Below are 14299 nucleotides of genomic sequence, written 5' to 3'. Positions count from 1 at the left end.
GAGTGTGTGTGAGTGTCTGTGTGTGTCTGTGTGTGTTTGTCTGTGTGTGTGTGTGAGAGTGTGTGTGTGTGAGTATGTGAGTGTGCGAGTGTGAGTATGTTTTCGATTGTGAGTAAGTGTGTGTGTGTAAATGTGTGTGTAAATGTGTGTGTAAGTGTATGTGTGTGTGTGTGAGTGTGTGTGTCTGTGTGTGAGAGTGTGTGTGTGTGTGTGAGAGAGTGTGTGTGTGTGTGTGTAAATGTGTATGTGAGTGTGTGTGAGTATGTGAGTGTGCGAGTGTGTGTGTAAATGTGTGTGTAAGTGTGTGTGTTCCTCGTCTGAGAGTGTGTGTGTCTGTGTGAGTGTGAGTGTCTGTGTGTGTGTGTGTGTCTGTGTGTGTCTGTGTGTGTGTGAGTGTGTGTGTGAGTGTGTGTGTGTGAGTGTGTGTGTGAGTGCGTGTGTGAGTGTGTCTGTGTGAGTGTGTGTGTGTGTGAGTGTCTGTGTGTGTCTGTGTGTGTGAGAGTGTGTGTGTGTGAGTATGTGAGTGTGCGAGTGTGAGTAAGTGTGTGTGTGTAAATGTGTGTGTAAATGTGTGTGTAAGTGTGTGTGTCCCTCATAAAGACCTTTCTGATTCTGGTTCTGATTCTGATTTTGCAAGAATTTTGCCTCTAGGCCTTACGATTCAGCACAAAATTGGGTATTTGGACTGTTGGTGGCGCTAGAGGGTTTGAGCTAGACACACCAAAGTTGCTACAGTAACTTCTATGACTGGCCTCTACATGTGTGCCAAATTTCATAACTTTCCTACATACGGTTCTATGGGCTGCCATTGACTTCAATGACGGACGGAATAATAATAATAATAATAATAAGAAGAAGAAGAAGAAGAAGAAGAAGAAGAAAACTAACGATAACAATAGGAGTCTACGCCCCTTCGGGGCTTGACCCCTAAATATAGCTGCAAGCAGCGATACCGGGGTCAAGCCGATCAGATGCGCTCAGAACATGTCGCTGATGAACCATACCAAGTTTCGTAGCGATATGGCATTGCATGGAGGAGTGCGTGTGTGTGTGTGTAAATGTGTGTGTATGTGAGTGTGTGTGTGAGTATGTGAGTGTGTGTGTTCCTCGTCTGTGTGAGTGTGTGTGTCTGTGTGAGTGTCTGTGTGTGTCTGTGTGTGTGTGAGTGTGTCTGTGTGAGTGTGTGTGTGTGAGTGCGTGTGTGTGTCTGTGTGTGTGTGAGTGTGTGTGAGTGTCTGTGTGAGTGTCTCTGTGTGTGTGTGTGTGAGTATGTGAGTGTGCGAGCGTGAGTATGTGAGCGCCCCAAATTGTCCGATTCCGCTGAGATTTTGGCCCTGAGTAACTGTGACCAGTACTACCATCTGACCAAGTTTGAGCTCTCTACGCCTTACGGTTTGGGCTGCACGACCATTTCTAGGGCAGAATAATAATAATAATAATAATAATAATAATAATAATAATAATAATAATTAAAGCTGCAAGCAGCATTTCCCGGGTTCAAGCGTTTAAGGCCTTTGGATTGACATGACAATATATGTCATGTCATGCTACATATGTCATGCTACAGAGGGTGCCACAACATATGTCATGTGAAGTACTCACCCGTCCAGTTTTCCCTAAAATAAACAAAGTCATATCCATTAGAGATGAGCCGGAAACTTGGCTGAAACGAGTATCCGGTACGGATAAAGCACTTCTGCCGAGTACGAGTATTATACGAGTAATACGAGTCGATATTTGTGCTCGGATTGTATGAAAATCATCATTGGCTAGCGTTTAACCGGTAATTAAAGCCCCGCCCACTTCAAGACAAGCCCCGCCTACTTCCTGGTTAGGCCTCACCCACTCTGAGTCAGAACCAGAATCAGAATCTTTGCCTTACAAGTCAGCACAAAATTGGGTTTTTGGACTGTTGGGGGCGCTAGAGGGCTGTTTTTATAAAAATGGCTGTTTTTAGTGATTTTTCCGTTATAGCGCCACCAAGTGGCCAATCGCCGCGGTTTTTGAACTGTGACCTCAGTTTGACCTCTTTCACATGTGTCACAAGTTTGGTGTTGATAGCTCATTTACTTCTTGAGTTATTGACATTTTAGTAAAACTGGCTCCTCACAGTCCAAACGTTTTGGGGCCCCTTAAGGACCCTGAATTAAAATTTCAACTTTTTTTCGAAGATTATTGACATTGAGACTCCAGAGAATATTACTGCACTGGATTAGTCTCGACCAGGCGAAAAACCTTGGACTAGATTGCAAAAGTAGGTTTCGGATAAAATGCACTATAGCGAAAAAATTTAATGGCGGAGATGAAATCGGAGATATAAATTTTTTAAGTCATGAGCCAAGGATTCCAAAGATATAAAGCACTTGAGATTTGGACATATGGGTTTTAGGGGTTTAGGGGTTATGCGGACAAACGCATTGAGGGGCGCTGAAGCGCCCCAAATTGTCCGATTCCGCTGAGATTTTGGCCCTGAGTAACTGTGACCAGTACTACCATCTGACCAAGTTTGAGCTCTCTAGGCCTTACGGTTTGGGCTGCACGATCGTTTCTAGGGCGGAATAATAATAATAATAATAATAATAATAATAATAATAATAATAATAATAATTAAAGCTGCAAGCAGCATTTCCCGGGTTCAAGCGTTTAAGGCCTTTAGGGAGTTTAAGGCCTTAAAGGATTTTCACATACACAAAGTGACCCGCAAGTTACAGAGGGTGGCACCCGCTCCTAACCTAGTGTCTCTAATACAGAAAAGCTTACCAACGTGTTGCACAATATATGTCATGTGAAGTACTCACCTGTCCAGTTTTCCCTAAAATAAACAAAGTCATATCCATAAAGCGAAGAAACACAAGCATCCAGATGCAGAACGAGTGACCGGCAAGTCACATACACAAAGTGACCGGCAAGTCACATACACAAAGTGACCGGCAAGTCACATACACAAAGTGACCGGCAAGTCACATACACATATAACTTAACTTATTTTTATTAGGGTTCAAGCTTCGCGCTTGAACCCTAATAAAAATAATAAAAATCCTAACAAAAACAATAGGTTTCCAGCGCTTCGCACCCTTTGAACCCTAATAATAATAATAATAATAATAATAATAATAATAAGAGTGTTGTTTTTGTATGATCTCCATCTGCGGATGTTTAATTGCGCACTCTCCGGCGCAGGTTTGGCTCAGCGCGCACGCACCATCTCTCCTGCTCAGTGTGTTAATGTTAATGAAGCGTCCTTCTCCTCTCAGGAGTTTCTTCTGTCTCACAACTGAGTCTCTTTCCAAACTTTAGAGAACAAGAACAAGAAACGAAGCTAAAAAGCAGGAAACCTTCTCAACCGCATTTTTACTGCACTCAGGGAAAAAGTCTTTAAAAGGTAGGACAGTTTACACAGTCCGGGTATCTGAAAGGAAAGACTTTATTTATCCGCTAAATGTTTGATGTGTTTTAAAGTGAGTAGGATAAAGTTAAGGGAACACATTAATCCGTGATATTTACAGTATTTATATCTATGGTAATGAACATTTTACACAGTTTTTACACAACATTTTACACTAGATATTTCGGAGTGATGTGTTTTACTTCACACACCTTTACAAAGTGATCTGATTTGGTTACAGGATGTTCTTACTGAAACTCTTCTGCTCTAACGTCATTGTAAGTACATTTGGCTTTTCGAGATCGAGATGAAATATTTCAGTAGTTATTCAGGACTTTATGATATGCTTTTTGTACATTTTAGGTCTTGATTCAGCACTGCATTGGAAAAGGTAATATTAAACTTGATAAAGATTTGCCTCTTTTCAGTTTCCTCAATTTCCTTTAAAGTAACACAATAAACACTCTGTAGTACTAAATTAGATTTAGTACTAAAATATTCCAGCCATTTCTTCAGCACGTGAATACTATAATTGTGTTATACTTTATAGACAGGGTGTGTCAGCTATGAAAAATCATGCATCATGATTGGAGCAGCTCTCACCACATGACGTGATCTCTTTTGACAGCTCTTGCCATTAATGTGGAAATCAAAAGTTCATGGCCAAATGAGGAAGTTTATTATGAGTATCATCCAGCCAGGCTACACTGGCATGCAGTCAATCAGTTGTGTAGACAGCGGTCAGGATCCCTGGCACTTATACCCAGTGCTGGAGAGAAACAAAACCTGACCAATTTTCTACAGTCCTTGAACATTTCAGAACCTGTGTGGATTGCAAGAAGAGCTCCTGAAATAAATGGTGATCTCCAAATAACACATTTCTTGATTTTCTATATCATGTGTATATATCAGTCAGCATGTAATGTCACTAATGTTATTAGGCCAAAGGTGATGACAGTTATGCCGGTCGTTAGCTTTTTACTTAATTTTGGAATTAATCTGGAAACATTTTTATAAATTCTATTTTATATAAACCACGTAGAGCATGCTTTAGTTTATGTCTGTTCATCTAAGGATTAACATTAACATGCAGTCTTAATATCCTGTAGTATTCTTGGATTTAATTGCTAAAATAATACATAAATTACATTAAGGTTAACAACAAATATTCACTGTTATATCTGTTTTCCAAGGTACCTTAATCCTGGAATTCCTGGACACCAGAAAACTTCATTTTGCACGTTTGTTGCACAAGTTCTCAAGCATGACTGCTGTGACTGTTTGCGCTCATCTTCATTTCAGTCCCACTTGCCATGGGCCTTCGACTGTGTTTTCTTATTCCATACTCTCCTTCATTGATGAGTTCCAGCTCCGAGCCAGAGTCATGCCAAACCAATCTATTCAGCTTGCTCTGCTGGTACATGGTCAACATGGCCCATTCATATCCGTCTTCGCCAATGATGATGGCTGGCACTCCGTGTGTGTGAGCTGGACAGGAAATGGAGGTAAATGGACAATCTCAGTGGATGGTCAGGAAGTTAGACGTGGCATTTCCCTGTACTCATCAGGCTACATCAGGGGTGGTGGAATTTTCATCATAGGCCAAGAACAAGACGAGTTCGGCAGCTCTTTCAAAAGTGACGAGGCCCTCTGTGGCAGCATTACCCAGCTGCACATGTGGGATCAGGTGCTGGATGCCAGAGAAATCCAGACCATGGAAAAAGAGTGTTCACTCATTCCCTCTGGCCTGCTCTTCAGATGGAGCATATCTGGGCTGGAAATGACACCTTCTTTAAAGACTCACTGGGGCTACATTCAGTGTCAAGGTAATGTACTGTTGGATGAGTTTTAGTCCTGCCTAATTGCTTAATCTTTAGGCATTGTGATCTTTAGGCATTTAATTAGATTAAATGTTGGACTCTGTTTTTTGTATTTCATTGTGTGGAAATATTTCCACTGCTGCAGAGGTTCTTTGCGGCTCACAAATCATAATGAACACGGAGCTGTTGCCAAGTCATAACTGGGAAACTCAGCCCTAAATAGTCATAAATATATCATGTATGTTGTAATTCAGAATACCGCCCTTTAAAACAAACACTTTCTCTAATACATTCCCATCTCATGATGAACACACTCCAGGCTCTTACTTCTCAGTCCCTTACTCACAATCTGTATATGTTTATGCAGCAGTATTGAACTGGCCAACAAATTCAATCTTCTGGTTGGATTTAAGTTCACAGTATTACACTGTTTTCTTTAGACCAGATGTCCAACAATGAGAACTGTGTAACATTTTACCCTGGCAGTGGAGAGTGGACCTATGACAACTGTGATACACAAAGAGGAGGCGTCTGCCAGTTTCCTAAAGGTAATACCTCAATACACTGCTTAGGCACAATTCACATAATTATCAATAAATCATAAAAAATAAAAAAAATCAATAAATAAAAAAAGATTTTTATCTTCAACACTATGAAACAAAACTGAAAATCCACCATGGATGGGGTAGAGCTAACTAAACCGCACCAATGTTTTTGCTCCTGAGTAGAGCTTGGTTTACAAAAATGCTTCATTAAAGAGATTATGTGTCAGTATACAAATGTAATTGCTGTCTTACACAATGTATGTGTTAATTTGCTGCCCAACGTGTTTAAATGACTTACAGGTTTTCTGTTTTTATGGCCCTGTGTAAACACTTTAAATATCCCTGAAATGACAGTTTGGCACTACTTACTAGTAAAAGATGTAATCTATCACACATTCTCTATCTAAAGCTCCTAGCTTCGTTAAAACATTTATTTCTTTTTGTTTGTTTTTTTTTATTGTTTTGATCATAGAGCTTGTGGATGACATTGGCATTTCTAAATTTCCCAAAACGCCATTTTTTATACATATCAGCAAAGATCTTCCTGCCAAACCTGTGAGTATGAGAGCTTCCATATCTGCTGCGCACAGACATTTTTTTTGAAAGTTTTATCTTATCAGAGTTTACCTTAGTGTGTTTACACTAAAGACCGCCAAATGGTTTTCTCTCCATAGGAGTTTGACGACCGTAATTCATCTTCATCTACAGAACATGAATTGGATTGGCTGACTTCACTTGCTCAATCTCTTGTGAAGGCTATCGAGACAGATCCAGACATCATCACACCATCTGACATGCTGCAACTCGCTCAAACCATAGAGCAGGCTGCAGTTTCTCAAGTTAATAAAACATCTGTCCCTTCTGAAGTCCTTAGGTCCATGGCTTCCAGCTACCTGATCCTAGCCAGTGGACTCATTGATCCTGTCTTAACCAGGAACTGGATGGATATGAAGCCATTAGGTGTATGTTTTAAAATTCAGTGGTGTGAGATAAATGTCTAATTCTAATATGTTCATAGTCACTTCTGTTCTATACCTATGTGTGTTTTTGCTTTCTACAGATTAACCTTAGACCATTTACGGTTATTGAGAGTATTGAAAAAATACTCTGGGATCTGGCTGATTCTATCTTCACAGACAAGAAATGCGTTGAACTTTTAACAAAAAACATAGGTAAAATACTGTGACAAAAAGGTAGATATTTAATATTGAGAATTACCTGAAAATGAGTTTATGTTATGAATATGGTATGTGCATGCCAATTAATCTGAATACCAAATGAAGACTAATAAACATTATGGCTCAATAGCCCCATAAGAGAATTATTGCATAGAAATTTATAATTTGGAACTGTCATATTATCTAGTGTTCTTCAGCAGTTTGGGATTTTCTATAATTCCCCTATGAGCACTTGGATGCCAAGGTTACAGATGTATTTTAAAGATTAGAAATAGCTGTACCTATTACCTATATATGCAACACATGCTAATTATTGGTTTGTATGGGTGCGGTTGTTTTTACAGATGTTTATATGGAGCCACGAACATTATCTGATGTGAACTGCAGGAGTGAGTTTAAACCCTCAACACAGGACAATCAGTCCAACAGTCAAGAGCAAATCCTCATTTCAGAGACAGAAGTCCAGAGACTTCACTCCCTTGGTGAGAAATGTCTATTTTTACCATAATAATTTATGGTTGGAATTCATATTCTCTCGAGTTTTTCTACTCCAACATTGACACACCATGTCTTCATGGAGCTCTGTGCTTTGTGCACAGGGACATTCCATTTAATGAAGCACAGACCTAAATATCTGCAAAATAATTTCTTACATTTGAGAACAATACCTCTTAAACAATAAAAAAAAACACCTGACATACTTCTTGTTTGCAGGTCACAAGAATGTGATGTTCATTCATACTTACTACAGCAGTATGATGGAGGTTCTGTCCAGATCTGACTTTAAAGCATTTACACAAAAGAACAAAGAGAGTGGAAAGTAGGAGCATTTTTATTTATGGCTGAATATTCAAGGGCACATAAAATTATTTATTTGTTTGTATGTATATGTGATAAAACTTTTCTGCTGTTGGTTTTTTCAGTTTTGTGTTTGGTCACCTGGCTACAGCAGTCATATCAGCCACCGTGCGAGACGTGTTGAGGGAGGAGAATGTTCCAGTGTCTGTGCAGTATACTTTGTCTACTGTAAAACTGGTATGGAATATCAGTGTTAGGGCTACAAATAATTTAGCTGGAAATCTGATGTACCTGAGCATATGCATTCGTACATATATACTATTATGTGCATAAATATATATTATTTAAAATCTACTGAATATCGTGATTAAAGATTCAAATGAAAACGTAAAAAAATCATGCAAATGATATTAGTCAGCAAGCTAAATATACGGGTACATTCTACACACACTACCTATTTGTTAACTGCAATTTAAAGGTAAAGGGGATGATATCTACCCAAACAAACTGAGTGCAAAATGTTGTATAACTTTTATTGAGTAGATTCCAATGGTTTGTTTTTATGGTGATAAATGATCAGTATGTTCTCTGGGTGGAATCGTTTTCATTTGAAATCATTCATTTGAAGGCTTTAGTGAAGCAAATAAAATTAGGTTACATTCTCTGTTAACTGTTGTTTTCATTTTAAAAAAATCTTGCCAATCTATTAACCAACACTTGATCACAGGCATGCAGTGACAATTTCTGTATTCTGTTCTCATTTAAGACCTGTGCAACATAAACAACACACATACAGTATAAAATAAGTAAGTAGATTGGATGACAAATGATGTCAGATTTAGTCTAGTTTCAGTCCAGCATTTCAGAGGAGCTTTGACCCTGTAACAGACAGGTTAGTTTCTCCAGATGACAAGGTTGCCATGTTAAACAGTAGATTTGGATTATAGTGTAGATGAACCCTTGATCCAAACATCTTTTAGTCAGTATATTATGGGGTGGAATATTCCATAATATAGATGAGCATTTATAGATTCTCAGAAATTTGATATAACTTTGAGTTATGAGTTAGTAATGAGTTAAAAACGTGGTTAGAGCATGACGTCACACTTCAGTTTTCATTGTAGGTGGAGTCCTCCAGGCTGGTGACACCTTTGTGCATTTTCTGGAATGTCAGTGAAGTGTAAGTACATGACAAAAACCTGCTGAAATCACCACCAGCAAATGTCTAACATTTGTTCTTTATAAACTGTTCCTCAGGGCTCCTGATGTGAGTGATTGGTCAGACAAAGGCTGTAGAGTGTTGCGCTCCGGACCCAATGACACGTCCTGCTTTTGTAACCACACCACCAACTTTGCAGTCCTTATGAATTACATGGAGGCCAGAGTATGTAACTGATTATATTTTAATGGTTTATAAAAATGAATTACATTATAGATATACTAATAGTAATTATGGTATATTAAAAACCCTAGTAATAAAAAAAAATAGTAATTATGGTATATTAAAAACCCTATACACATGGAGGCCCTTAAACTTGTAATTATTCTATTAAACACATTATTCACAACATTGTAAATAAAAACCTTATTTACAGTGAAGAACTGTAATATCTTATCTTAAAGACACATAAGCCAATACCATTGCTTAATACAGGATATAATGGAACTAAAATGTCTTGTTCTAGGACTCAACTATAGCAGTTTAGCATTGCTAGGTTTTAAACACATGACCTTCTGAACTGTATCACTTTATGACCTAAGCTTAAGGTTAAGACTAACCTTAAGCTTAGGTCACGGGTCAGAAGGTCATGTGTCTATATTCCGTTGCTCAAGCGTATTGTACATCACTGAGGAAATGTAATGTACATGACTTTAAAAGTGCTACAGTTAAATTGATGTAATAATGTACACAATTTGTGTTACTGTAAATTTTACATCCTTGTTTACCAGTAAATTACTGTAAAATCTACAGTAAATTGTTTAAAGTGTAACATCTATTAATTATTCAGTAACTACAGTGAAACTAATGTAAAAGGAACATACATATGTCAAGTATATGGTAAGTTTAGGTTATAATACATGAACTCCATTTATTTTCTTTTAAATAATTTCAGTTAGACTTTATATTTCAGACTAACTAGCATTTTCTACACCTTTCAAAATAAAGCACTGCACTTTATTTATCTGTTTGAATACCTTCCACCTGTGTCCAGTAGAGGGCTCTGTTAGATTACAGAAGAAATGGAAATTTGGCAGAACCTGCAAATTATCATTAGTAATGCCAATGTTGCCAAAGTTAATGCTAATTTCTGTTAAATCATAGTGGACAGACTGTTGCTTTAAGGTCAGCAAAACATTCACTAAAACTTTGTACTGGCCCTTTTGTTTGAAAACCTAAAACCCAGTGCAGGAAATACTTTTAGGAAATACTATTACTCAGGACTTGATTTAGATATCTGATAGATAGAGTGATTGGGAGAGACAGAGTGCAAGAGTTTATGTCCTTTTTTTGTCTTTCTGCTCTGTCTCTACAGTGGAGTGAACAGGAGGAGATGGTCCTGACCAAGCTGACGTTTATAGGATCAGGAGCATCTCTCTGTGCTCTCGTGGTGACCTTGATGCTGTTTATCGTGCTAGAGTGAGTGGTTTCCAAGGATAAAATGCCACATCAACCGTACCCCTGAGTGTGTGTGTGCATGTGTATGTATGTGTGTGAGAGTTTGAGTGTGTGTGTGCGTGTGTGTGTGTGTGTTTCCTGTGTGTGTGAGTGAGTGTATGTGTGTGTGAGTGTGTGTGAGTGTGTGAGTGTGAGTGCTTGAATATGTGTGTGTGTGTGTGAGTGTGTGTGTGTGTGTAAGTGTGCATGAGTGTGTGTGTGTATGTGAGTGTGTGTGTGTGTGCATGTGTGTGTGAATGAGTGTGTGTGTCTGTGTGGGTGTGTGTCTTTGTGTGTGTGCGTGTATGTGTGTGTAAGTGTGTGTTTGTGTGTAATCGTGTGTATGTAAGTGTGTGTAAGTGTGTGTGTGATTGTGTGTGTATGTGTAAGTGTGAGTGTGTGTGAGTGTGTGTGTAAGTGTTTGTGGGTACGTGTAAGTGTGTGTGAGTGTGTGTGTGAGTATGTGGGTGTGTGTGTGTGTGAGTGTGTGTGAGTGTGTGTGTGTGTGTGTGTGTATGTGTGTGTGTTGTGAGGCCTTATTTAAATCCCCCAAAACCAGCAATTTCTTAATTTCACACAGTCGATACATATAAAGGTTTAATCCTTGTTCAGACTGACTTTCAACTCCCATTGTTATCTTTATAGTGTTACTACTACATGCCTCACATTATTAATCTCTAGTCTTCATTTGTCTAGTGTTTGTGGCTGTTAAGTGATCTGAATGGTATGCAGTGGTCAATAGCAGTCATTTTTGAGGCAGGGGAAGTATTGAATTCTGCTAATCTGGTAATTAGTGTTCAGCACCTAATCACACACACGGTGCTCAGAAGTGAGGTTTTTATGGTAACACTGGAGTTAATTTAACACAATGGTCACACAGGGAGAGGATGTGGGAACACTGGGAAATCTGATTTCACAAAAAGATTAATGGCCTGTTCATTCAGTTCATACCAATTAAATCTGTAAATTTAGTTTAAAAATGAAAATGATTTGATAAATTCTGTAAATCTATGTCATTTCCTGTGTCTATGCAGTATTCCCAAATCAGAGAGGACGTCCATCCACAAGAATCTTTTCATCTCTTTGACCTTTGCCCAGATTGTCCTTCTCTGCAGTGGCTCTGCGATTCATAATAAGGTATGTGTGATGCTAAAATGATAAATACAGTGACATGAGACCCACATGTGTCCCTTTTTTATAATATTACTCACGCTCAAGTGATACGATTAGATGTATAAAAATGTAAATCTGTAATTAAATGTAATTATAAAAACAATCATAGTAAAGTAAAATCAAGTAAAATAACCACATAAAACAACCACATACAGTAATATCTAAATATTCTAATATTCAGGGCATTTAAATAATTTAAAAACCTAAATGTTTTTATGCTGTAAAGTAATTGGAAAATATAGTCTACCATATAAAGCCAAGCAGAGCCTCGTGTCTAGTGGACATTTCTAAAATGTCACCTCTATGTGGTTGCTTTACATTTTGACCTCACTTGCCCTGTGACCCTTTGCCTTTAGGTGGCCTGCACAATGGTGGCAGCTTTGCTCCATCTGTTCTTCATGGCTGCATTTAGCTGGATGTTGGTGGAGGGGCTGCTACTCTGGAGCAAGGTGGTGACCGTTAACCTGAGCGAGGATCGTCACATGAAATACTACTACTTGATCGGCTGGGGTAACAGGGCTCAATACCCCTTATGGAGTTTTAATTATTTTTTTAATTACAGGGATACTGATAAGGTTAGCGAGGCACCAGTGACTAAAATATTAGGAGTGAAATAGTTTTGGACATAAAAGCAGGTGTAACTGAGTCATGATCAAATGTGTGACCTTCATTGAAACTGTCATGGGATCTGGTATAGTGCAGTGGGGCACAAACTAATATAAATGAATAGTATAAGCATTCTGTATAGAATTACACTACAACAAAAGTACAGGTTAATATACAATATACATTAATCGGTTAATATACATGCTCTAATCATAGTAATGGCTTTATTCTGGCAGGTCTGCCTGTCCTGATCGTCTCCATTACTCTGGCCTCAGCCTCAGGGAGCTACTCAGCAGACGATTACTGCTGGCTCAGTGTACACAATGGAGTCATATGGGGTTTTGTTGGCCCAGTCATCTTTATCATTATGGTGTGACTGGATAATTTCTATTTACATTTACATTTATATTCATCAACTAGTTACTAATGATCTCTTGTTTTCAAATTTACAGTTCCTAATTATTGTAGTATATGGAATGGCAGAATACAGAGACAATATAATAGACCATACTGTACATACTGTACATACTGTACGTGAGAAACAATCACATAGTAGAATTAAGCCATAGATAAAATATCTATCCATTTGTTGTCTTGTTTTGTTTTGGTAAATCTTACATGATTAAAATTCACAGTTTAGCCTAATATACATTATATTTTATTACATTTCAGTCCTTGTGTGCTTCAGCTCAGCTTTATTTATTGTTTTATTTAACGACGTAAGTTTCTAATGCTGCAGGTGAACCTCATGGTGCTGACTCGTGTCGTTATCATCACCATCTCGACAGGAAAGAGAAGATCTCTGATGATAGCAGACAACACTAGTTCCATCGAACAGGTGTCTGAACAGATAAGGTAAAGAGTATTTTTTCTCTGATCTGTCTCTTTCACTTGTTTCCTTACATTCTGTCATCCTCACTCACCACATGGTGGCGCCATTTCTTAACTCATGACTGCAAATGGGCTCGAGCTTGTCCAACAATTATAGTTATGGCCTTTTTGATTTTCTTTACAAAACTATCATGAAATTATTTTATTGATTTAATTTTTTAAATAAGTTAAAAGAATGTTAATTTTTATATGCTAGGCTATTGAACCTTAGAGATGTAAAGTTCAGTCTTAAACGCAGTGAAACACTGAGCTACCATTTGTGAGTTGAATTTGTTTTCCAGCTCTTCATCTTATTGGCTTATAAATATTCTGGCTTACTCTTGATACTGCAAACCACTATTATAATTAAGCTGCCACAGTAAACCAGACATATTCTGGCATGAAAGTGAAAGAGCAGAATCTAAAGTGCAGGTGACACATTAAGGCCTCCTGTATAAGCAGTTTAACTGAATCTCAGTAGGTCTGTGTGAGAGAATATCAATGCAGACGTTCAAACTGGAGGCCCAACGCACCATCGGCAAGGGAAAATCAAACACCGGCTTCCTTCATCCACCGAGGCCGACTTTCCTCACAGCCAGTTCGTTTTAGCAGTCACTTGAACTGGATTGTAATTTTATACTAAACAGAATTAAAAGTTATTTAGTGTGGAAATTGTCACAATGTGAGACTAAGCAGTGTCGCTTGTCAGGTTTGGAATGACCACGAGAGTTGCAAAGCTGCACAGTAATGCTGGAGATTGGCAGGACCAGGCTGGGCGAATAAGATAAAAAGAAATGTTGCGTGAAATTTTATTCTGTATGTGAAAGTTTGTGTGTGTGTGTGTTTGTGTGTGTGTGTGTGTTTGTTGGATATGCCCTGCATGCACTGATGGTAAGAGATCTGCTGTGTTTTCAGGGCTTCGGTTAAAGCAGTGCTGGTTTTGCTGCCAATTTTAGGCCTGACCTGGCTGTGTGGAGTTCTCGTCCCTTTCTCCATCATCATGGCCTACATCTTCATCCTCCTCAACTCACTTCAGGTACATTTCAACATTTCTGGCTGGGAGAATCACACACTTGGGAAGTTAAATTAATGGAATGTAATTTATTTTCATTTGCAATAAATAGCATCCTGCCTTGATGCCCAATGACGCCTGAGATAGGCACAGGCTCCCAGTGACCCGAGGTAGTTCGGATAAGCGGTAGAAGATGAATGAATGAATGAATGAATGAATGAATAAATAGCAATAAATAAAATAAAATGAAAAAATA

General features: G+C 38.4%; 1 protein-coding gene across 1 annotated transcript in view; it reads left to right on the top strand.

Moving 5' to 3' along the window:
* Window positions 1–3206: 3206 nt before the first annotated feature.
* The window catches only part of LOC132850303 (adhesion G-protein coupled receptor D2), a 53028-nt gene continuing 41935 nt past the window's right edge, over window positions 3207–14299 (top strand). The window contains exons 1-20 of the mRNA XM_060876752.1: window positions 3207–3382; window positions 3627–3663; window positions 3749–3776; window positions 4014–4244; window positions 4579–5211; window positions 5646–5753; window positions 6223–6305; window positions 6425–6712; window positions 6811–6922; window positions 7273–7410; window positions 7643–7748; window positions 7852–7963; window positions 8851–8906; window positions 8984–9110; window positions 10261–10364; window positions 11417–11519; window positions 11912–12065; window positions 12398–12531; window positions 12901–13016; window positions 13947–14067. Of these exons, the coding sequence (XP_060732735.1) occupies window positions 3628–3663; window positions 3749–3776; window positions 4014–4244; window positions 4579–5211; window positions 5646–5753; window positions 6223–6305; window positions 6425–6712; window positions 6811–6922; window positions 7273–7410; window positions 7643–7748; window positions 7852–7963; window positions 8851–8906; window positions 8984–9110; window positions 10261–10364; window positions 11417–11519; window positions 11912–12065; window positions 12398–12531; window positions 12901–13016; window positions 13947–14067 (2790 nt within the window). The 5' untranslated portion in view covers window positions 3207–3382; window position 3627. The remainder of the gene's footprint in view (window positions 3383–3626; window positions 3664–3748; window positions 3777–4013; window positions 4245–4578; window positions 5212–5645; window positions 5754–6222; window positions 6306–6424; window positions 6713–6810; window positions 6923–7272; window positions 7411–7642; window positions 7749–7851; window positions 7964–8850; window positions 8907–8983; window positions 9111–10260; window positions 10365–11416; window positions 11520–11911; window positions 12066–12397; window positions 12532–12900; window positions 13017–13946; window positions 14068–14299) is intronic.

The sequence above is a fragment of the Tachysurus vachellii genome, chromosome 1, assembly GCF_030014155.1.
Source record: "Tachysurus vachellii isolate PV-2020 chromosome 1, HZAU_Pvac_v1, whole genome shotgun sequence".
In the NCBI taxonomy this organism is placed as follows: domain Eukaryota; kingdom Metazoa; phylum Chordata; class Actinopteri; order Siluriformes; family Bagridae; genus Tachysurus; species Tachysurus vachellii.
This window is presented reverse-complemented; position numbering and strand designations above follow the sequence as displayed.